At 40.9% G+C, this 24,469-nt stretch overlaps 1 protein-coding gene across 1 annotated transcript in view; it reads left to right on the forward strand.

Annotated features, from left to right (window-relative positions):
- Positions 1-1,475: 1,475 nt before the first annotated feature.
- LOC127952526 (alpha-tectorin-like) overlaps positions 1,476-24,469 on the forward strand; it is a 32,350-nt gene continuing 9,356 nt past the window's right edge. The window contains exons 1-6 of the mRNA XM_052551051.1: positions 1,476-1,866; positions 6,210-6,329; positions 6,414-6,598; positions 18,396-18,553; positions 18,721-18,966; positions 19,196-19,358. Coding sequence (XP_052407011.1) covers positions 6,449-6,598; positions 18,396-18,553; positions 18,721-18,966; positions 19,196-19,358 — 717 coding nt within the window. The 5' untranslated portion in view covers positions 1,476-1,866; positions 6,210-6,329; positions 6,414-6,448. The remainder of the gene's footprint in view (positions 1,867-6,209; positions 6,330-6,413; positions 6,599-18,395; positions 18,554-18,720; positions 18,967-19,195; positions 19,359-24,469) is intronic.

Consider the following 24,469-nt stretch of genomic DNA (forward strand, 5'->3'; position numbering starts at 1 on the left):
ACCGTGAATTTTGTGAACCGTTACACCCCTAATATATATATATATATATATATATATATATATATATATATATAAATATATATATATATATATATATAAATATATATATATATATATATATATATATATATATATATATATATATATATATATATATATATCGATCGGGTTTCATCTCTAGTATGAATGGTTTAGAAGTATAGTTTTAGATAAGAATTTGATTTCATCACTCACAGATTATGACCCGTGCACTAACTACAACATTCTCAACAATAACTGGAGAAGTACAGTCAACTACTGGCATCAAGACGGATACATGTGTGAACACGATGACACTCGTGTTAACTGGGATGGCTGGTATCGACTCTTCATTAATGGATTGAGTGCTCAGATGCCTGAATGGTGTGTGTCTTACATGATGTGTGGAGGTTTTGCCGCTCTTTGGCTTGGTGGAGCTCATCCTCAGATAGAAGATGGAGTTGTTACTCGTGAAGTTTATGGCTCTTACTATGATCAGGAAAGTTACTACAGATCTGACCCAATCCAAGTCAAAGCTTGTCCTGGAAATTATTATGTCTACAAATTTACTAGGCCAAATCTTTCAATCCCATCTCCTACATATTGTGCAGGTATATTAATTCATCTTTATATTTTACATGCTCATCATCAGTTTTATTATTGTATTCATACTATTATCTTGGATTCATTAAGTTAATATTCTCTTTGTACTTTTTAATAATAGTTCTTTTCACTACCCCAAATGTTGACCCCTGCTACAACTATACCACTCTGGATGAGCCACGGAGATCAACCAGCAATTCTCATTACTATGGAATGTGTGATTATAATGTGAAGTGGAATGGCTGGTACAGGCTGCTTATCAGGGGTCAAAATGCTCAGATGCCAGAATCCTGTGTTAATCAAAACATGTGTGGCACTGAAGAGCCGTTTTGGCTCAATGGCTCTCATCCACAGCTACAAGATGGAGTGGTCACCCGTCATGTCTGTGTTTCCTCATGGAATGGCTGCTGTGGTTACACCTCCCATCCTATACAAGTCAAAGCCTGTCCAGGAAATTACTATGTTTATGAATTTGTCAGACCAATGTTTTGCGGAGTTTATTGTGCAAGTGAGTATTAACTCTTATTTATTAGCTTATTTATTATTCAGTTGATATTGTTAATACAGATGTTCTTGGTATCAAAAGACTTAGTGCAGTCTCTTTAACAACAGCAACAACAACAACAACAGCAACCAAAACAACTACAAAAACAGCATCAGCAACAACACCAAGAACTACACCACCAACAGCAATTATAAGAACAATGGCAACAGCAAAAACAAAACAAAAAACGACAGCAGCAATAACAATAGCTACAACCAAAACACTACCACTACCTGCTACAACAACAACAACTACAAGAACACCAACAATTTCAACAGTAACAACAACAGCACTTACAACAACAGAAAAACCACCAACACTACCTACTGCTACAACAACAGCAACTACAACGAGAACAATTTCAACAGTAACAACAACAGCAACAACATCTACAACAACAGAAAAACCAACACCATTATCTACTGGTACAACAACAGCAACTACAACGAGAACAACAATTTCAACAGTAACAACAACACCTACAACAACAGAAACACCACCACCACTACCTACTGCTACAACAACAGCAACTACAAGGAAAACAACAATTTCAACAGTAACAGCATCAACAACAACACCACTACCAAAAACAACTACAACAATAACTACAACACCAAAAACAATAAAACCTACAACAACAGAAACCCCAACAACAACCGTAACAGCAACACCAACACCATCAACATCCGTCACAACCACCGGTACAGTATTGTCTTTCTTACTTCATGAATATCCATTAGCATCTCTTTGAGTATGCATTTTAATCACATAAACTCTCAACATTTTTCTGTTCAACCTGCAAGTACACATGCATGTAGTCAATCCATAGCAAATGTAATTTCTGTCAGGACCACTCCCATCAAAAATAACGACAGTTAGCATTAGTGCTGTGAAACGATTAATCACGATTAATCAAAAATATATGTTTTTGTTTACATAATATACACTCACTGGACAGTTTATTACCTATATTGGGTACACCGAGCTAGTACCAGGTTGGACCCCCTTTTGCCTTCAGAACTGCCTTAATTCTTCATGGTATAGATTCAACAAGGTGTTGGAAACCTTCCTCAGAGATTTTGGTCCATATTGGCATCACACAGTTTCTGCAGATTTGTCGGCTGCACATCCATGATGTGAATCTCCCATTCCACCACATCACAAAGGTGCTCTATTTGATTGAGATCTGGTGACTGTGGAGGCCATTTGAGTAAAGTGAATTATGTTCAAGAAACCAGTCTGAGATAATTTGAGCTTTGTGACATGGTGCATTATCCGGCTGGAAGTAGCCATCAGAGGATGGGTTCACTGTAGTCATAAAGGGATGGACGTGGTCAGTAACAATACTCAGGTAGACTGTGGCTTTTAAATGATACTCAGTTGGAACAAAGGGGACCAAAGTTTAGAAAGAAAATGTCCCCCACACTATTACACAACCACCACCAGCCTGAACAGTTGAGACAAGAAAGGATGGATCCATATTCTTTACACTAAATTCTGACCCTACCATCTGAAAGTCACAGCAGAAATTGAGACTCATCAGACCAGGAAACATTTTTCGAATCCTCTGTTGTCCACTGTGATCCTGTGTGAACTGTATCCTCTGTTTCCTGTTCTTAGCTGACAGGAGCAGCACCCAGTGTGGTCTTCTGCTGCTGTAGCTCATCTGCTTCAGGGTTTGATGTGTTGTGTGTTCAGATGGTATTCTACATACCTTGGTTGTAACGAGTAGTTATTTGAGTTACTGTTGCCTTTCTATCTTCTCTAACAAGTCTGCAAATTCCCCTCTGACATCAAACATTTTCGTACACACAACTACTGCTCATTTGATATTGTCTCTTTCCCTCAGACCACTCTCTGTAAACCCTAGAGATGGTTGTGCGTGAAAATCCCAGTAGATCAGCAGTTTCTGAAATACTCAGACCAGCCCGTCTGGCATGAACAACTATTCCATGTTCAAAGTCCCCTTTCTTCCCCATTCTGATGCTCGGTTTGAACTTCCTAAGTCTTCTTCACCACATCTAGATGCATAAATACATTGAGTTACTGCCATGATTGGCTGATTAGCTATTTGTGTTACCAAGCAGTTGAACAGGTGTACCTAATAAAGTGGCCGGTGAGTGTATGTGTACTGTGTATATTTATTATGTATATTTAAATACAAATGCAGTATATATTTGTATTTGCACCTATATATTTATATAATTTATATTACAAATTGTGTTTTAGCTGATTGTTGAAGATGGCTAAGGATTCAGCTGCTCAGACAAGTCAAAAGTCTGAATTAATGAATTTAGGTAAAGGGGTGCAAAGCCAGGTGTGGTTTTGTAGGCAAACATCAATGCCTTGAAATTTATGCAAGCAGCTACTTTTAGCCAGTGCAAACTGATAAACAGAGGTGTGACTTGCATTCTTTTCGTCTCATTAAAAATCCATGAAAGCCATGTCAAAAATCCAGAGACAGAGAAGATAAGTGGTCCAAGAACTGAGCCCTGAGCCACCCCAGTAGTTAGATGTTGTGACTTGGAGACCTCACCTCTCCAAGAAACATTGAATGACCTATTTGAGAAGGAAAACTCAAACCACTGGAGTGTGGTTCCTGAGATGCCCTTTGCCAAAAACAACAGACAGATCTAGCAAGATAAGAACTGAAGATTTGGAATCCACTATGGCCAGTCTTAGGGCTTAAAAAAGCTGGAAAGCAAGGCAGTCTTGGTTGAATAAATAAAATACACATTATTGCCAGGAGTTCCCTTTCAAAAGGAAATTCCACGCTGTGTCCTCTAGAGGGCGCTATGGGAACACCTCCAGTGTGACCGGTGTCTGAAGAATGAAAAAACAAAAATAAACTTGACATTGGCAGGTGGAAGCCTATGACGTAAGGATATGAGTGACTGCAGGTATAAAAGGGCACCTGTAGAAAACGTCATCCTATTTTTTTTGTCTTCAAGCCATGTGTTTGACTCACAAGAGAGAAGGATGCGCTCACTGATTGCATTCATGTAACTATTAGAGCAGAGGTCTGTACTCAAGTTTTTGCCAGTGTTTGCACGAGTGTGTTTGCCTTTTGGGGGAGTTGAACAAGCTTAATGCGATGCATTCGGTTTCTATTCTTGTCTGATTCTTGAGATTTGAACAGAGTGTGTTCAGCTCTCAAAGGAGATGGAGCCACGCTGCGAGATGTGATTGCATTGAGAATACCTGTATGCCTGATTCTTTTTGAGGATTTAGTGCCTCTCATCCACGTTTCGGGTGTTGCGGTTAATCAAGTTAATCAAGCCAATCACGGGGATTGTAGGCGGGGCAAGGAAGAAATTTGACGAGGAGTACTTTCTCTCCCAGAATTCCTTTTTGTTTATATTTAGCAAACAGTGTAGGAACTGTGTATAATGTGGGATATCTACATTAATGGTAAAGAGGGCTCCTGACTTGGTGTAATAGCAAGTTTTTGAGTTGTTAGTCTCTTGTTAAGAGAAAAACATGAGCCTCCTCTGAGCCTCCTCATCCTCTCAGCCCAAGTTTGTATATTTAGGTCAGCATGGTTTCTGCTATGCTGACCGCTCCACTTCCTAGTATTTTTGTGTTGCAGTTATTTCAGGTTGTGAGGCTCTCTGTGAGCCTTCCTGATCAGCTGTCCTTGACTGTCTCCCCTCCCTTTGAAGGGGTGCTGAGATCACAGTTCCTAGTGCTCTCTCAACAGGGCTCTATAGTATATAGTATATCCTGTATGGTAAGAGTTATGAGTATTATCTTCGTTCCCTTTCTCTGAGTTGGTAAGACCCCGGTACCTTGGGCTCCACTCAACCTTGGGCTCCACTCTATACTAACACACTTTGAAGCATTTCTCCCCTCCGCATTGAAGGTTTTTGTGAGCAGGGTGCATCCTTTTGGGTGCTCAAGTTCTTTCCCCTTCTGAGGAGTTGAATTCCTCGCCTCGTGGATAATAGGGTTGAGTGTTGTTAGGCTTTCTCTCGTTTAAGAAAGTAATCTTGCTAAAGCCTCTGCTTTGAGAGCTCCACTTTTTTTATTTTTAATATGTAGGCTCCTTTTTGTGAGCCTGGTGAACTGTCTCTAGCACTAAGTGTAGTCAGGTCTCCTCTTGTTCTAGACCTCCACTCATAAGAGCTCTCCTGCCAGGGTTGAGTGTTGTTAGGTTTCCTCTCATTTTAGAGAGAGTAGTCCTGCTGAAGCCTCTTCTCCCCAGAACTCCACCTAGGCAGTAATATGAGTGTAGGCTCTTCAATATTGATCCTCAATTACTGTCTTTAATGCTGAGTGTAGCTAGGTCTCTTCTTGCTTAAGAGAGTCATCATGCTGAAGCCTCCCCTTTTTAGAGCTCTGTCTTTGGTGGTAACCGGAGTTTATAGGTTCTTACTTTTTGAGCCTCACTAACTTTGACACTGAGTGTAGCTAGGTCTCCTCTCTATTTTGAGAGTCATTATGCTGAGGCCTCCACTCTTAAGTGCTCCCCTACCAGGGTCAAGCGTTGTTAGGTTTCCTCTCGTTTCAGAGAATCATCCTGCTGAAGCCTCAACTTTTTAGAGCTCTGTCTTTGGTGGTATCTGGTGTTTGTAGGCCCTTTCCATTTGAGCCTCACTACCTGTCTCTGGTGTTGAGTGTAGCTAAGTCTCCTATTGGTTTAGAGAGTCATTATGCTAAGAGTTCCATAGGCTTCCGCCTGCCAATGTCAAGTTCATTGTCATTTTTTCATTCATGCTTCAGACACCAGTCATGCTGGAGGCGTTCCCATAGCCCCCTCTAGAGGATACAGTGTCTCCTTCCCTATTCTCAGGTAACCGTGGTCACATGCTGAAAAAAAAACCCAGTTTAAATTAAAACTAAAGGTGTATTTTAACTTTAAGATTGCTTTCATCACAACATATATTCAGTATGTTCTATGCATATATATATTGTATAAAAATATGTGTTACGTTAGGGGATCTAGAGCAATAAACAGTAAGAGGCTCAAAATGTTTAGCTACGCATCTGTTCACATGACTCAAGGCTTTCTGTGTTGTATTTCATCTATCTGTGCTTCTCTTAGGTGAGACAGAGCCCTGTTCTGAGCTCAGCTGCTCTGAGGATGAACACTGTGGGGAAAAAAATGGTGTTTATGGCTGTTTATGTAACAGGAACCATTACAGAAAACATACAGATTCTTTTGGTTGGTATTGTTTAACCTTTTTTTTTTTTCTTTTAATTACATTTTCAGAATAATTCATTGTTTGGATTTGATATTTTCTTTAAGATTTTTCAGAAACCTGTGAAAGCAGCTCTGGCTCCATGTCTGTGTCTCGCTGTCAGCTCTTTGAGGCTGGTTTTTCAGCTGATATCTTACATCTCAATGATCCAAGCTGTAAAGGAACAGTGCGCAATGGCAGAGTGGAATTTCATTTTGACAACAATGAACACATCTGTGGTACAAACCTTGTGGTAGGACTCACTGTGTATAATCTATTCATACTCTTACTGATGAATCAATCTGTAACTTAAGCTGTTGACAACTACTTGGCAGATGCAAATGATGGGGGATGTAAATAGTAATATTACTCTCATATCTTAAATTCAATTAGGCTGAATTACAAAATGTTACATTTTAGGCCAATGGCACCCACTTCATCTACGATAACTTCATTCTGGGAACACCAAAGTCAGAAGGCCTCATCAGCAGAGAGAAGGTTCTGAAGCTTTCTTTCAGCTGTGCTTACCCCCAAACACAAACTCTTTCCATGAATATGGAAATCAGCTCACTGGAAAGGTGCGAGTCAATATGAATTTCAGATGTACTACCATAGAACAAGTGCAGATGTCAACATTTACAGTGAATACAAATTTGTGTGTGTGAACATTTTTTTTTAAGCAGAAACATAAGTAATAAAACGGGGTAACTCTAAAAAAATATCTAACCTTAATTTTAACAGCATTGTGCACAAGAGCCTTCCAGCGGGTGAAGGCAGATATCGTGTTCGGATGATTCCATATCAGGACGATGAGTTTACCCGGCCCTTCACTGGTAGTGTGGATGCAGAGCTCAACCAGGAGATGCATGTGGAAGTTCGCGTTGAGGGGGTTGACAGTCGACAATTTGCCCTGGTGATAGACACATGTTGGGCTACACCTGTGAATGACCCCGATTACACTCTCCGCTGGGATCTCATCGTTCAAGAGTGACTAAATGCTTATTTTCTAGTGTCCTAATGTCACTGTAAAAAAATACCTTTTGATCTGCACATAGATTTAGGGATTCTGGGTCTTTTAGTATTTCAGTATTAAAGTACGGGGTGACTTTGTTATACAATGTCTTCATAAAATTTGATTTGATGATCATTATTAATAATCTCAGGTGTCCCAATCCAAATGATGACACAGTGGAGCTGCTGCAGAACGGCGTCTCGACATCCAGCCGTTTCTCCTTCAGGATGTTTATCTTCACTGCAAACTCCACTAAGCTTTACCTGCACTGTGCTGTTCACCTTTGCCTTCTGTCAAGCAATCATTGCTCTCCGGTGAGATAAAACGATAATGGCTGTAAATGTAAAGTTTTATGGTTCTGCCTCTGAAAAACCTCTGTTGATCAACACAATAATATAAATACAGACAGGAACAGATCATCTCACCATAGCCCATAGTGCTAAGGTTTAACGTCAGGGATTCCACAATACTTGCTTTTGCTGTCCTCTTCTGGAGACTTTGTGCTCTCAATTATGTTATATATTATCATCATTAATATTCAATTGGGACTTAAAAAGCTGGATTTTGTCTTTTTCTTCTGTAGAACTGTAACTCTGGGCAGCACTGGAGAAGGCGCAGGTCTCTGGACTTCCACGACAGTTCTTCAATATCCATGGGTCCTCTGATGTTGTCAGAAGGAAACACAGGTGAACATTTCATTTATTTATTTTTTAAATTAATCAGCAACATAATATTTCTGTCATGAATACATTACATTTCATTATTTTCCCTATTCACAGATAAGTGGGTCAAAGACCCAGTGAAGGTATCCAAGGCTTCTTCTCTGTGTGCTTCTCTGATGGTGTTGTTTGTCTTTATGATGAGTGTTTTGATCCTCTTTTAAAATATTTCTGCAACAAAATTGGAAGCATTTAACATGCATATAATCTAATGTCATTATAATTAAGGTTGCACTGATGTCACGCTGGTTGTGGGTTTCTAAAGGTTTCTTTACTTCATAGCAGTTATAACTGTGGTATTATAAGATAATTGTTGTTTAATCAGTTTTATTAATTGTTGCATACTACTATATTAATCTTGTTTTAAAAGAAATGATGTAGACCAAAGCCAATCAGATTCATGTTAATTAAATTCATACAAAAACATAAAAATTTCATTTCAATGAAGCTTTAAAAATAAATATGCTTGTGTAACAGTTTTATTTTACAGTCCAAGCAATGCTACAAGTATGCCTGTCATGATAAATAAATTTTGTTTGGCGATACATCATCACAGAAACAATTGGGATAAATGATATGCAGTCATTTTACAACCATTTCATGTCCATTTGAACAAAAGCTACATATGCCTCAACAGGCCTTATATCCTGCTAAATCTAATTTTCTAGAGACTTTTTTTTTTCAAACGTTGAACTTCTTTTAACTTGGTTAACATGTGTTACCATTACAACTCTAGTTTGACAAGAGCATATTTACACAGAAAAACAATAGAAAAACAGTGCGGTGAAATGCAAAAATACATTCTGGATGTACAGAAGCTTTGAGTTGACTTGGTCTTATTCATCCAAACGGTCTGTAGTTGTAAGGAAATGCCCCTTAAGAACAATGTCTATTTACTTTTAAAATATCCTGTGAAAACCATTTTGTAAATTGGTCATTGTGTTACCATTAAAAATTATACTCTAAAAGGTTTTAGTGGTCTCCTCCCCCAAAGTGGGTGGTGTCAATTTTCATATTAAATAATGTATTACAGTATTTTACAATCAAAGAGAAATGTATATATTTGTGACAGAAAAATACTTTATCATCATCAACAACAAACAAACAAATAAATAAACAAATACAATTCAAAGGCATTTGGGTGTTACCATGTGGCTTTTTTTATTACATCAACATCAATAACATCAACATTTTTCCTTAACATCTTTTTTTTTTTTTTACTTCATATTTTATATGAAAAAAAAAATTGTATAGTAAATTTTCTTTAAAGTAATTCAACCCTCTATAACTTCTGGTCATTGTCTTCTTTAAAAAGAGACCTACTTAGGTCTTTATTCCAAAGCATTCATGAATTCATGTGCGTTTAGAATGTGCAGGATGATGCACCAGTCAGTGTGTTATTTTAGGAAATAAACAGAATCATTTCATAATTTAGTTTTATACCTGTTATTTACATTGTAAAAAAAAAGGTTAATAATGCATTACAATTCTTACATATAGCCCCTTTAAATTGAGATTTACATAATAACTTATTTTTTTTACAGAGAGATATAAACATTTCCATAAATATTATGATATTCAGACTATTGTGGGATATTATATATATATATATATATATATATATATATATATATATATACATATCCCAAATTATCGGTAGCCTTGGTAAATATTAGGGTTGTCCCCGACTAAGGATTTTCATAGTCTAATCGGAATTTTCTAATCTTGCTGATATTGGACTGATAGTCAAATCATATATTTGGGGGCAAAATACATTGAGTCAAGTCAGACATTCGACAGTCATAATTACTGATGTTAACACACAGGGGAAAATGTGTAACAAATGCCTTGCAGATACAAATAGTGTAAATAATGTTTTTATGTTTTGATTAAAAGATAGTTTACACTAAACGTCAGCGAAAACCCTAACAATTCACAATTTTTACAATAGTGCTCTCATTATAAATGTATCCTATATCACAGTAGTTCTTAAAGTTCTGCATTTATGTTTTGAGCTGCGCGCGCTGAAGATGACCAATAGAGTGACTCATTTGATAGCAAGTTTTTAATCAATGGGATTAAACTCATAATTTCATGTAGAATACGTTTCATTATTTATACAAGATAATGTTAATATTAGGACTATTTGCAAAAAGAGCCTGAATGCAAATGAACATATCTGCGCGGCTCTGAATGCAACTTCTTTTGTGGATGGGTTCTTCATGAAACAATGTGTAGAAACAATGCTAAACTCTAAAAATTCACAGCGTTTTATGATAATGGTCTTCTCATTATAATGGTATGGGTGTGACAGTCCAGTCATACTTATTAATATTCTGCATTGTATTTTGACCTGCTTGCGCTGTGCGCTGAAGAGATATCACCGTAGTACTACAATGACGTGCTTGACTCAAAACCAAATGCATCTTATGTCAGGTAAATAATATATCCATGATATATATATGCCGGCTGAAATGTTTTGAAATCAATTACCCTACCTGTCAGTTTGAGTCTTGGTAAAGTTTGAAATCCCTGCCACCAAGATGCTCCTCTGTCGGTCTTAATAATTATAACAGCCCACGAATATTCAACTGTGAGATTGGTAGTCGAATCAGGCTCCTCGAATCGAAGCATCAAATCGCAGACTATTTGGGGTCACCCCTAGTAAATATGATCAAAGAAGGCTGTGAAAATGTATCTGCATAGTGTCAGGAATTCACAGTCACAGCCACCCCAAACATCACCAGCATCTGATTCTAATCACTCCCGATCCCAATCGCAGGAGTACTAATCACCTGCACCTGCACCCAGCAATCACTCACCTGGATAAAGCTATCATCATGCCAGTACTCCGGTGTCCGGTCTACCGTTCACAACATTGTTCTTTATTTGCCCTCAGATCCCCATGGACAATCTCTTATGATTCTCCATTGATGTCTCCCTCTGTCTAACTCTCCAGAGCTCTGGGATTTATTCATTCAGATACTTATCATTTCATTGTCATACTGCATCTTGTAAATAAACTATCTGCTTTTACTAAACCCCCTGCTGGTTTCCTGGTTAGTGACAGAAGACCGGACCTTACAAAACAACTATATGGATCCCCTGTCACCCACTCTTGCAGACATTCTGCAGTGGAAAGAAGGTCTGCAGTGGGCAAAGGCCATATGGGATGCTAGTAGTGTCATGAATAACTCTTATGAAGCTTTCACCACTCACTTCAAGGAAGTATTCGGCTCCTCTGAAGATTAAATTTCTGTTACCAATCAACTAAATGCGGTTGTGTCAGGGAGAAACACCACACCTGATCATGTCATCCGTGCCTGCCCCGTCAAGCCCCCAAGTCCTTCAGTGAGTACAATTCAACAGGACCATGTAATTTCCAACCACCATTACCACCATGTCAGTCCAACTACTCACTCCAGATTGCACTGTTTAAGCCCTGGTTGACCTCCTAAGCATTCTCCAGCTTCCTCGTTATCAGCAATGCCCAGGAGCTTAGAGTGGAAAAAAATTCAAGGAAAACCATTAGGATATGGGCAGGTAAAGTTTCAAGCACCTCCGTTAACCATCAAGGTTGGGCTCTTCCATGAAGAGGAAATTCACATCCTGGTACAGGGATGCCCCTGGCTCGCATTACACTCTCCTGAATTCAAATGGGACTCAAGTGAGGTAGTTCGTTGCAGCCAGTTCTGCCATCAACATTGTCTCTGTGCTCTTCCACATCCAGTAATCCATTGCCCAGGGTGTCAAGTGACATCCACCCTCATCGAGAGCCCTGAGCTAGAGTCCTGCACGGGTTCGGTTACCCGCGGGTACCCAACGGGTGACCCGCAAATTTGGCTGATTGGCTTAACTGATTTGATTTTGGGTGCGGGTCCGGTGTCGGTTCTATTTTAAGCGGGTCGGGTCGGGTGCGGATTTTAATTAGTGCTGCTGTCGGAAAACGGGTCGGATGCGGTTTTAAGCACTGCAGGTACGGGCGGGTGCGGATTTACAAAATCGGACCCGTGCAGCTCTCTGCCCTGAGCCTAATGTCGCTCCAATGATTATATCTTATTATATGGCATTCCAGGATGTGTTCAGCAACCAGGCAGCCACCCACCGATGGGACTGTGCCATCGACCTGCTGCCTGAAGCAAAACTCCCCAAGGGTCGAATATATCCATTGTCCATCCTGGAGTACAAGGCTATGGAGGAATACATCCAGGAGGCTCTCAAGCAGGAATTCATTCGACCAACCAGCTCACCGGGGACTTCCAAGCACTCAAAGAAGCCTTCAGCATGGCTTCCATCCTTCGCCACCCGAATCCTGAGTTTCCATTTGTGGTTGAAGTAGACGCCTCCACCACCGGCGTAGGAGTCTTGCTGTCCCTGCAGTTCGGTGAACCTCCAGCCTTGCGCAGGAAACTGACCCCAGCAGAACAAAATTATGACATCGGGAACAGGGAGTTGTTAGCTATCAAGCTTGCTCTGGATGAATGGTGACATTTGCTGGAGGTAGCTATCCACCCATTTACTGTCATTACAGATCACAAAAATCTCCAATACCTAAGTGATACCTGATGAGTGAATCAGGTATCACTTAGACTTTGACAGAGACATGCTTACCTCCTGGAGTGTTTTTCTCTTGGCTGGATGTTGTGAAAGAGTTTTTCTTTACCAGAGGATTCTCTGATCATCCATCACTTTTTATGTTGCTGAGCTCACCAATGTGGTCTTTTTTCTCAGAATGTACCAAACTGTTGATTTGGCCGCTCCTAATGTTCCTGCTATCTCTCTGATGGATTTGTTTTGCTTTTTAAGTCTTTAAATTTTCTGTTTCACTTGTATGGAGAGATCATTTGACTGCATGATGTGTGTTCACAGCAACTGCATCCAAAATGCAAATGGCACACTTACGCCTGTTTCACATATAATCCGTCTGCAGTGCGTATGCAGTCCGTGTGTGTTACATATGTGGTGCTGAAGCAGCACGGACTCATTGTGCTTTCACACAGGACGCGCTTGCAGTCCGATACTGATCCGCGGCTGTTTAAGCCACAAAACACAACATTTGTCCATTATTTTGATATCAAATCATGTAAAAAAAATAAAAATAAAAATAAAAAAGCTTTTTCAGCATTGTGATACTCTTTCATCACAGTACAGTAACAATCTTTCATAGACATATTTAAATTCAAATATAAACAACGCATTGCATTTGACTGCTAGGTTTTTTTTAATAAGTTGCTGAAACAAGCTGCAACACATTTAAACACAACATTAGCCTACATTTCTTGTCAGGATATCACAAACATTTAAAAATTAAAACTCACCACTGACAGAAACAGTCGACTCTCGTGCCTTTTGCATTTAAATCTTTATTAAACGCAATCCAATGGGTCTTAAATAACTTTGTTTTTCTGCCTCTATAAAAGTGCATATATAATGTTGCCTTGATTCTCTAAAGTTGCTCTTTTTCTTGTTTTAAATCTAGCCAAAACCCATGTGTTGTGTGTGAAACATGGTAGGCTTTAATTAGTATATATTTATTGTGAAATGACTGCATTTCTGTGTCAATCCATGTTCATTTTTACCGCGAACAATGCTCTGTCACTTTAATTCGGCGCATGCAGCACAGCAAAAATAGACTCGGTACGTAAACGATCGCTGCACTGCTGCAGACACACTGCTCCTGGAACGCACTGACGGACCACAACCGCGTGCAGTGTGAATGTTGTAATCCATTAACACGTGTGCGTAAAAAAATATGCAACGCATAAGCACTGCAGACGGAGTATGTGTGAAACGGGCGTTAGAATCAACCACATACCTTTTTCCTGCTCAATTGATGAAGAAATAATGTAAGAATAACCCACACCCATCCATGAAATAGCTGTCAATTGTCCAATTACTTATGGTCCCTTGAAAAAAAAGGGGGAGGTAATATAAAAGAGCTGTAATTCCTTAACCTTTCCATGCCATACTTTGTTCCTTCTAGAATACATCATTTATTTCCCAAAGATCTGTACACAATTAATTTAGGTAATTTAACATCTTCAAACGGTCTGAATGAAAAAGTATAGTTTTGTGCAGGCCATTTATAACCCATTATTATTGTAGCATTCCCTTAATCCCTGAAATCTCACAAATTTAAACCAAACATTCAGTATCACAAATGCATAGCCTACTTACTGTATGTGTTTGCCAGCAAAGAAAGTAGTGGAGGTGTGGATCTAATTGCAGGCTTACTTACAATAATAAATATATTTTTTATATTTTTTAAAAAATTAAGTAAATCCAGAACCCTGGAAGAAATAAAGCTTTAGCAAACTGTAACAGCTAAACCACCATGTGTGAAGCAGATAACATTAAGCTCCCACAGTGAACTGACAAGAAACAAATTCAGTCAAGGACAATATATATATATATATATATATATAGACAGACATGCAGACGACAATGTTGTTAAAAGTCTGTCTTTGTAATGATTTGAATTTGTAAAGAAACAAAATGAGTCTACGAACACTGAATACGTAATACACATGCGCAGGATGTCAGATGACAAACAGATGACGCATAACAGTATGTGACCATGTGGTAATACCACAAAGTCCTCTTGGGCCTATTTAAAGTCCATACCATAGCTAAATCAACCAAACCAATCAGAGTAATCCCAACCAAGGTGTTTTGCCCATTCTGTTGGCCAGATATACCTCATTTTGGTCAGACTGCACACTACTGGCTACAATATAATTGCTCAAAATCACGAAATGAACCATTCTTATATGTTTTAGAATACTCTAAATTGTTTTCAATTTAATTACAGTGTTTTAACATTACTTTTGCAAACTCCATAACAGTTGCTTTCCAAAACATCAGCAGTGATCCCTGCTACAACTATAAGTCTCTGGATCGTCCCTGGAGAGCCAACAATGAAAGTGAAGATGGCATTTGTGATTCTTCTTTCTCCTGGAACGGCTGGTACCGGCTTTTCTACCGTGGAATGAACATCCAGTTGCCAGAGACCTGTGTTAGTTCATACAGATGTAACACACAGATAACCCTGTGGCTGAACGGTCCTCACCCTCGGATTGAGGATGGAGTTGTGATCAGAGAGGTCTGTGGAGGGACCTACGGGACTCAATGCTGTAGTTACAAAACAAGACCAATCAGAGTTAAAGCATGTCCAGGAAATTACTATGTCTATGAACTTGTGAAGCCAGACGTGTGGTGTGCAGGATATTGTACAAGTACTGTGCTTTTTCCTCTTTTTTTTTTTTTTAACCACTTTTGAAGTCTTTTAAACTAGTACTGATTTTAGTCATATGATGAATTATCTTTTTTCAGATATTAGCACCATTTCACAGCCGATTTCCACTGTTAGTCCATCTATAACCAGTAGAACCAACAACCCTTTGAGTAAGTTGTTAATCAGTCTTTATAAATGAATAAATGTGTGTTATTACAAATAATAAAAACTTACAAGTAAAATTCCAATTTAATTTTTGCATTGAAATTGAAAATCACACCTTTTGTTTATTCACATGTAGCATCCCTATTACACAGATCTGTTAAGGATGAATGGTCTAGGAATCTCGTGATCTTTATGCTTGACCTGTTCAGATTTGCACTCATGAACTTCATAAAAAATGCCTTGTTTGTTTAGATCTTGTCATCTCTCAATTTTAGATTATGACCCATGCATTAACTACAACACACTCAATGACAACTGGAGAAACATACTTGATTACGGGCATATGAATGGACTCAATGCTGATTATGATGACACAGGTGTTAACTGGGATGGCTGGTATCGACTCTTTCTTAATGGATTGAGTGCTCAGATGCCTGAATGGTGTGTGTCTTACTTGGCATGTGGAGGTTTTAGTTCTCTGTGGCTTGCTGGCTCTCATCCTCGGCTTGAAGATGGAGTTGTTACTCGTGACATTTACGGCTCTCATTATGAGGAGTGCAGTTACTACCGATCCGACCCAATCCAAGTCAAAGCTTGTCCGGGAAACTATTATGTCTACAAATTTACCAGACCACCTCTTTCAATCCCATCTCCTACATATTGTTCAGGTATATTATTTTTTTGATATACCCTGTTACTTTTATTTGTATTCTTAAGGTACTTTCCCACCAAGGAAGATAATGCTGAAAATATAGTTCTAAAAACGTTCTCAGTATTAAAGAAAAACGGAGTCCACACCACAGCTTTGATGGGATTATTGGTGTGAACAGGGTTTTATTGTGAATTATTGCGATTTTCACATTATTATCCTGAATAAATTTATCTGCTGTATATAATATTCTCTATGTTCTCTCTATATATTTTTTTTCATAATAGTACGTTTCACCACCCCAAGAGTTGACCCTTGCTACAACTATAACAGTCTGAATGAGACTTGGAGAGCAACAGACAATCCCTATGATAGTAACTATAGAAGGTGTGATAACTTCCAGGGCTGGTACAGGCTGTTCTACAACGGTCAGAGTGCCCAGATGCCAGAATCATGTGTGAATCAATACATGTGTGGCACTTACATCCCAATGTGGCTCAACGGCTCCCATCCGCGGCTGGAAGATGGGGTGGTCACCCGTCAGGTCTGTGGCTCCGGGTGGAGTGACTGCTGTTATTACAGATCTATCCCTATACAAGTCAAAGCCTGTCCAGGAAATTACTATGTGTATGAGTTTGTCAGGCCAATATTCTGTGGAGCTTACTGTGCAGGTGATAATTTATTAATGTGTATTTCAGTCATTTACCTTTCTGTGTTATTTAAAATTATATTGATAAAAAAAACAATTGTTCCTGCTATCAGATATCACAAGGCTTAGTGCAGCCTCTTCAACGACAGCAGCAACACCAACAGCATCCATTACTCCAACAGTCACAACCACTGGTAAAGTATTAATTATTTCATGAACTCTCATGAGCATCTTTTTGGACATGCATTTTTATTACATGAACTCATTCCACTATCACACATGTGAGCCGTCAGTTAATAGCAAAAGTCATTTTTGTAAACCACTAACATAAAAGATGCATGACAATTAGTAACAGCGTGGATTGGCAATGGTTCTGTTCTTGGCAACAGAATGTTTACCTATGCCTCTGTTCAAATGACTCAATTTCTTTTTTATCTGTGCTTCTCCTCTCAGGTGTGAGGGATCACTGTACTGAACTCAGTTGCTCTGAGGATGAACACTGTGGAGAAAAAAATGGTGTTTATGGCTGTTTATGTAACACGAACCATTCCAGATGGAATTCTGAATCTTTCGGTTGGTAATCTTTAATTGATTTTTTTTAATGCCATTAAAAAGCCAAAACGTTTGTAATTTTGTACTGATTTTTTTTTCTTTTTCTCAGATTTCTCAGAAACCTGTGAAAGCAGCTCTGGCTCCATGTCTGTGTCTCGCTGTCAGCTCTTTGAGGCTGGTTTTTCAGCTGATATCTTACATCTCAATGATCCAAGCTGTAAAGGAACAGTGCGCAATGGCAGAGTGGAATTTCATTTTGACAACAATGAACACATCTGTGGTACAAACCTTGTGGTGAGATTCATTTATGTATAATCTATTCAAGTAAACCATCCAAACTGGGGGTCAAACTCTCACTGATGAATCAATCTGTGACATCAAAAAAAAGGACTAAAAAACCTCACTAGACCATCTGAGAAGGGTTCGGGAATATACAGTAAGTGTTTTATTCTTCTGCTGATGTTAGCCAGGAGAGTGACAACACATTCCCTTTATAAACTAATGCTAAAAAAGTCACCAAGACCTTGACTCACTTGACTGCACCACCTGTTTGAGTTGTGATTTGGAGACCCCTGCCCTATAGGTTATGCTATATCCATTTGACTTATTTGGCTCTGTTGTGAGCACCACTTGTACAAACCTACTAGCCCACACTGTATATGTAAGTAACCTGTCGCTCATGACACACACAAAAAAAAGAAAAGAAAAACTGTTGCCCGCATTCTCCACCATTAATATGTGACTTATGCAACTGTTTGGGTTATGTAGTGCCTCCACCTTACTTTGATGGTTCCTTTAACCCATTCTGTTGACTATAAGTAATGTTGCACTGACATGTCTACTTACTCCACTAGAGTGTTAGAAGAGTGTTAGTAGACCAGTAGGGTTAGAATAAGTTATATCGTCAGTAGACGACTACTTGACATGTGCAGTATTACTTGTAGTTGACAAAATGTTCTAAATGGACCATCAAAATAAAGTGTTACCTATGTAGTTACTATTACTGTCATATCTAGAATTCAATTAGGCTGAATTACAAAATTTACCTTTTTTTTTTTTTTTTTTAACAGGCCAATGGCACCCACTTCATCTATGATAACTTCATTCTGGGAACACCGAGGACAGAAGGCCTCATCAGCAGAGAGAAGGTTCTGAAGCTTTCTTTCAGCTGCGCTTACCCCCAAACAGAAACTCTTTCCATGAATATGGAAATCAACCCACTGGAGAGGTGATAATCAATACACATTGAAGATGTAACAACATAGAGCTAGTGCAAATGTCAACATTTTCACTAAATTAAGATTTTGTGTATGTGTGTGAGCTAATTCTCTAAGCAGAAACATAAATAACAAAACGGGGTAACTCTTAACACAGATCTAACCTTCATTTTAATAGCATTGTGCACAAGAGCCTTCCAGCGGGTGAAGGCAGATATCGTGTTCGGATGATTCCATATCAGGACGATGAGTTTACCCGGCCCTTCACTGGTAGTGTGGATGCGGAGCTCAACCAGGAGATGCATGTGGAAGTTCGCGTTGAGGGGGTTGACAGTCGACAATTTGCCCTGGTGATAGACACATGTTGGGCTACACCTGTGAATGACCCCGATTACACTCTCCGCTGGGATCTCATCGTTCAAGAGTAAAAAAAAAAAATGCTTCTTTTCTATTCCAAAAAGATCAGTCTCATGTCACTGTAAATAAAATAAAAAAATACCCCTTGATCTGCACATACATAGAATAAAAAATGAAACATATCCCTGTGGAATGCTTTACTTTCCAGTATTTCAGTGCTAAAGCACAGGACATACATATAGAATGTCTTGCTTGAAAAAATATATATATTAATTGTTTATCATTGATATTCTCAGGTGTCCCAATCCAAATGATGACACAGTGGAGCTGCTGCAGAACGGCGTCTCGACATCCAGCCGTTTCTCCTTCAGGATGTATATCTTCACTGCAAACTCCACTAAGCTTTACCTGCACTGTGCTGTTCACCTTTGCCTTCTGTCAAGCAATCACTGTTCAGTGGTGAGATGTGACGATTACAATATGGTTGTAAATGTCAAGGTTTTAGATTCTACTACTGACAACCTCCTGTTGATCAAACAATAATCTAAAAACTGGTCTGGAAATATCATCATCTCCACTGCCCATAGTGATAAGGTTTAAGGCCCCGATATACTTCAAACAAAATCAAAGAACAAACTTATATGACATAGTTTAATATTTTCGAGCCAATTTATTTCTTCTACCGATCATATGAGAGGAACGCACCTTTAACTAACGTTACAAGCCTATCAGAAGTAGAGAAGGGCGTGTCCTTGCAACACATTATGATTGACGCCCATACGTCAGGCGGCAAGGAAGTCGACCGGAAGTTGAAGTCAGCCGGGTGCCGCCATCTTGTAGCAGAACTTCACTTGCGTTAGCATTCCCATTGACTCCCATTCATTTCGGCGTCACTTTGACAGCGAATAACTTTACATCTGAGGTGTTTAAAGACTCAATTTGTCCAGTATTTATTTCTAAAGATACACAACAATGTATAAAGGGCTCCATTACCTTCTATGTTACATTATGGCCCTGTAGAAACAGTTCTACCAGAAAGACTCGGGAGATAGAAGGATGTATGAAGCATACATATATTGACAGCTCAGCGAGCACAATTATAAATTTCTTTGGCGGAAGGCCCCGTCCATGGTTCGTAATCCGAGGGTAGCGAATCTGCATTTCCTGCCTGAAGACGAAGGCAGGGGCACAGCCGACCCCCAAAATTAGGTGGATTATGAGACCTCCAGACGGGGCCAGCCTTCCCCCCAAAAAAGTAGATGAAGTATACCCACCAGTTGTGAATCCTAAGGTTCCTGGAAGATATAGAAAGAGAGTTAGCATGATCAGTATAATGACGTTAGATTAAACTTCTTATAAGTTTTTACAGAAATAGACGCAATAGGCCAGACACAGACAGCCATGATAGGCAGACACAGACAGCCACAATGGCCGACACAGACAGGCCTCGATAGACCGACATAAATAGCCACGATAGGCAGACACAGACAGCCACGATAGGCAGGCACAGACAGGCCTCGAGAGACCAACAGAAATAGCCACGATAGGCAGACACAGACAGGCCTCGATAGACCAACAGAAATAGCCACGATAGGCCAGATGCAGACAGCCACGATAGGCAGACACGGACAGGCCCCGATAGGCCGAACATAAATAGCCACGATAGGCCAGATGCAGACAGCCACGATAGGCAAACGCGGACAGGCCCCAATTGGCCGAACATAAATAGCCACGATAGGCCAGACGCAGACTGCCACGATAGGCAGACACAGACAGGCCCCAATAGACCGTACATAAATAGCCACAATAGGCCAGACGCAGACAGCCACGATAGGCAGACACGGACAGGCCCCGATAGATCAAACATAAATAGCCACGATAGGCTACACGCAGACAGCCACGATAGGCAGACACAGACAGGCCTCAATAGACCAACGGAAATAGCCACGATAGGCCAGACGCAGACAGCCACGATAGGCAGACACAGACAGGCCTCAATAGACCAACGGAAATAGCCACGATAGGCCAGACGCAGACAGCCACGATAGGCAGACGCAGAAAGGCCTCGATAGACCATACAGAATAGCCATGATAGGCAGACACAGACAGCCTCGATAGACCGTACAGAAAAATAGCCATGATAGCCAGACACAGACAGGCCTCGATAGACCATACAGAAATAGCCATGATGGCCAGACACAGATAGGCCTCGATAGACCATACAGAAAAATAGCCATGATAGCCAGACACGGACAGGCCTCGATAGACCAACGGAAATAGCCACAATAGGCCATACGCAGACAGCCACGATAGGCAGACACGGACAGGCCTCGATAGACCGTACAGAAATAGCCATGATAGCCAGACACGGATAGACCTCGATAGACCATACAGAAATAGCCACAATAGGCCAGAAGCAGACAGCCACGATAGGCAGACGCAAGACAGGCCTCGATAGACCATGATTAGCCATGATAGGCAGACGCAGACAGGCCTCGATAGACCGTACATAAATAGCCCGATAGGCCAGACGCAGACAGCCACAATGGCAGATGCAGACAGGCCTCAATAGGCCGTACAGAAATAGCCACAATAGGCAGACACAGGACAGGCCTCGATAGACCGTACAGAAAAATAGGCATGATGGCCGGACACGGACAGGCCTCGATAGACCGTACAGAAATAGCCACGATAGGCCAGACACAGACAGCCACGATAGGCAGACATGGACAGGCCTCGATAGGCCGTACAGAAATAGCCATTATAGCCAGACACAGGACAGGCCTCGATAGACCGTACAGAAAAATTGCCATAATAGCCGGACACGGACAGGCCTCAAAAGACCGTACAGAAATAGCCATGATAGCCGGACACTGATAGGCCTCGATAAACCATACAGAAATAGCCACGATAGGCAGACACAGACAGGCCTCGAAAGACCGTACAGAAATAGCCACGATAGGCAGACACAGGACAGGCCTCGATAGACCGTACAGAAAAATTGCCATAATAGCCGGACACGGAAAGGCCTCAAAAGACCGTACAGAAATAGCCATGATAGCCGGACACTGATAGGCCTCGATAAACCGTACAGAAATAGCCACGATAGGCAGACACAGACAGGCCTCGAAAGACCGTACAGAAATAGCCACAAAGGCCAGACATGTACAGGCCTTGATAGACCATACAGATATAGTAACACCACCACCAGTAATTGCATGAATTTACCTGATTAGTTACAGGAGAGCTTGCTGAGCTTCAATAATGGTTTAGAATCAGGTCTGATGTATGATTCAAATGCTAAGGAAGACCATCTGCCCATGATCTTAACAGCTGATGTAGAGATCCCTCGTTCAGCTGCTGAAGTAGCTGCCCCAATTCTGAATGAATGGCCAGTAGAGAGAGGGGGATAGACTGCAGCTTTGAGAACAGTGGTTAAGTGAGTTCTAAAACAGGCCTTGGAAAGGGGTGCTCCGTTAGGTAAAATAGAGCTAGTGCGTTTTTAGAAGTTCTAGGTCGGATTTTAAGAAATTCACCATGCAGAGAAGGGACAGAATTTATTATTGATTTTAGAATTGTTAAGGTGACACCAGAACCTTGCACATCGGTTTTGAGTGCTTGAGGAGAGTGTGAAGAATTTTGGTCCGAATCATAGATCTGAAGGAAATGCCGTGAGCAGGATCAAATTGATTAGTTTGAAGTGAATTCCCCTGGAAGCATAACCCGTAGAAGGCAGATAAACACTGCCTCGAGAAGAATATTGGAGGTACTTAGAAAGAAGGCTATTATAAAGCTTGTAAATCATCCAATACAAACGACTGCAGATAATCACCGCGACACGGAGCTAAGCCAACGATCCCTTGTGCATCATAGAGGAACGTCAAACTCTACATAGTTTGCGGGGCACGAACTTAATTACAGCAAGTAGATGAATAAACGCAACAGCTTGAGCAAGGACAATCGCGTCGGAATCTGCGGTTGTTGTCGCGTCCGGATCTGCGGTTGTTGTCGCGTCAGAATCTGCGGTTGTTGTCGCGTCGGCATCTGCCTGTTGTCACGTCGGCATCTGCGAACTCAAACATGTGTAAGTACGATCTTTTATACAGGAGTATAAAGACGTGATTGGATAATGATGAAGGTAATTAGTGACGAAGTGATTGAGTCTTCCTGGCAGAACTTAGGCTAAAGCTTCCATTTCTACCAGAAAGACTCGGGAGATAGAAGGATGTACGAAGCATACATTTATTGACAGCTCAGCACAATTATACATTTCTTTGGCGGAAGGCCCCGTCCATGGTTCGTAATCCGAGGGTAGCGAATCTGCATTTCCTGCCTGAAGACGAAGGCAGGGCCGCAGCCGACCCCCAAAATTAGGTGGATTATGAGACTTCCAGACGGGGCCAGCCTTCCCCCCAAAAAAGTAGATGAAGTATACCCACCAGTTGTGAATTCTAAGGTTCCTGGAAGATATAGAAAGAGAGTTAGCATGATCAGTATAATGACGTTAGATTAAACTTCTTATAAGTTTTTACAGAAATAGACGCAATAGGCCAGACACAGACAGCCACGATAGGCAGACACAGACAGCCACGATAGGCAGGCACAGGCAGGCCTCGATAGACCAACAGAAATAGCCACGATAGGCAGACACAGACAGGCCTCGATAGACCAACAGAAAAGCCACGATAGGCCAGATGCAGACAGCCACGATAGGCAGACACGGACAGGCCCCGATAGGCCGAACATAAATAGCCACGTTAGGCCAGACGCAGACAGCCACGATAGGCAAACGCGGACAGGCCCCAATTGGCCGAACATAAATAGCCACGATAGGCCAGACGCAGACAGCCACGATAGGCAGACACAGACAGGCCCCAATACACCGTACATAAATAGCCACTATAGGCCAGACGCAGACAGCCACGATAGGCAGACACGGACAGGCCCCGATAGACCAAACATAAATAGCCACGATAGGCCACACGCAGACAGCCATGATAGGCAGACACAGACAGGCCTCAATAGACCAACAGAAATAGCCACGATAGGCCAGACGCAGACAGCCACGATAGGCAGACGCAGACAAGCCTCGATAGACCATACAGAATAGCCATGATAGGCAGACACAGACAGCCTCGATATACCGTACAGAAAAATAGCCATGATAGCCAGACACAGACACGCCTCGATAGACCATACATAAATAGCCACGATAGGCCAGACGCAGACAGCCACAATGGGCAGACGCAGACAGGCCTCGATAGACCATACAGAAAAATAGCCATGATAGCCAGACACGGACAGGCCTCGATAGACCAACGGAAATAGCCACAATAGGCCAGATGCAGACAGCCACGATAGGCAGACACGGACAGGCCTCAATAGACCGTACAGAAATAGCCATGATAGCCAGACGCAGACAGGACTCGATAGACCATACAGAAATAGCCATGATAGGCCAGACGCAGACAGCCACAATGGCAGACGAAGACAGGCCCCGATAGACCAAACATAAATAGCCACAATAGGCCACACGCAGACAGCCACGATAGGCAGACACAGACAGGCCT

The sequence above is a fragment of the Carassius gibelio genome, chromosome B3 (assembly GCF_023724105.1).
Source record: "Carassius gibelio isolate Cgi1373 ecotype wild population from Czech Republic chromosome B3, carGib1.2-hapl.c, whole genome shotgun sequence".
NCBI classification, from domain to species: Eukaryota; Metazoa; Chordata; class Actinopteri; order Cypriniformes; family Cyprinidae; genus Carassius; species Carassius gibelio.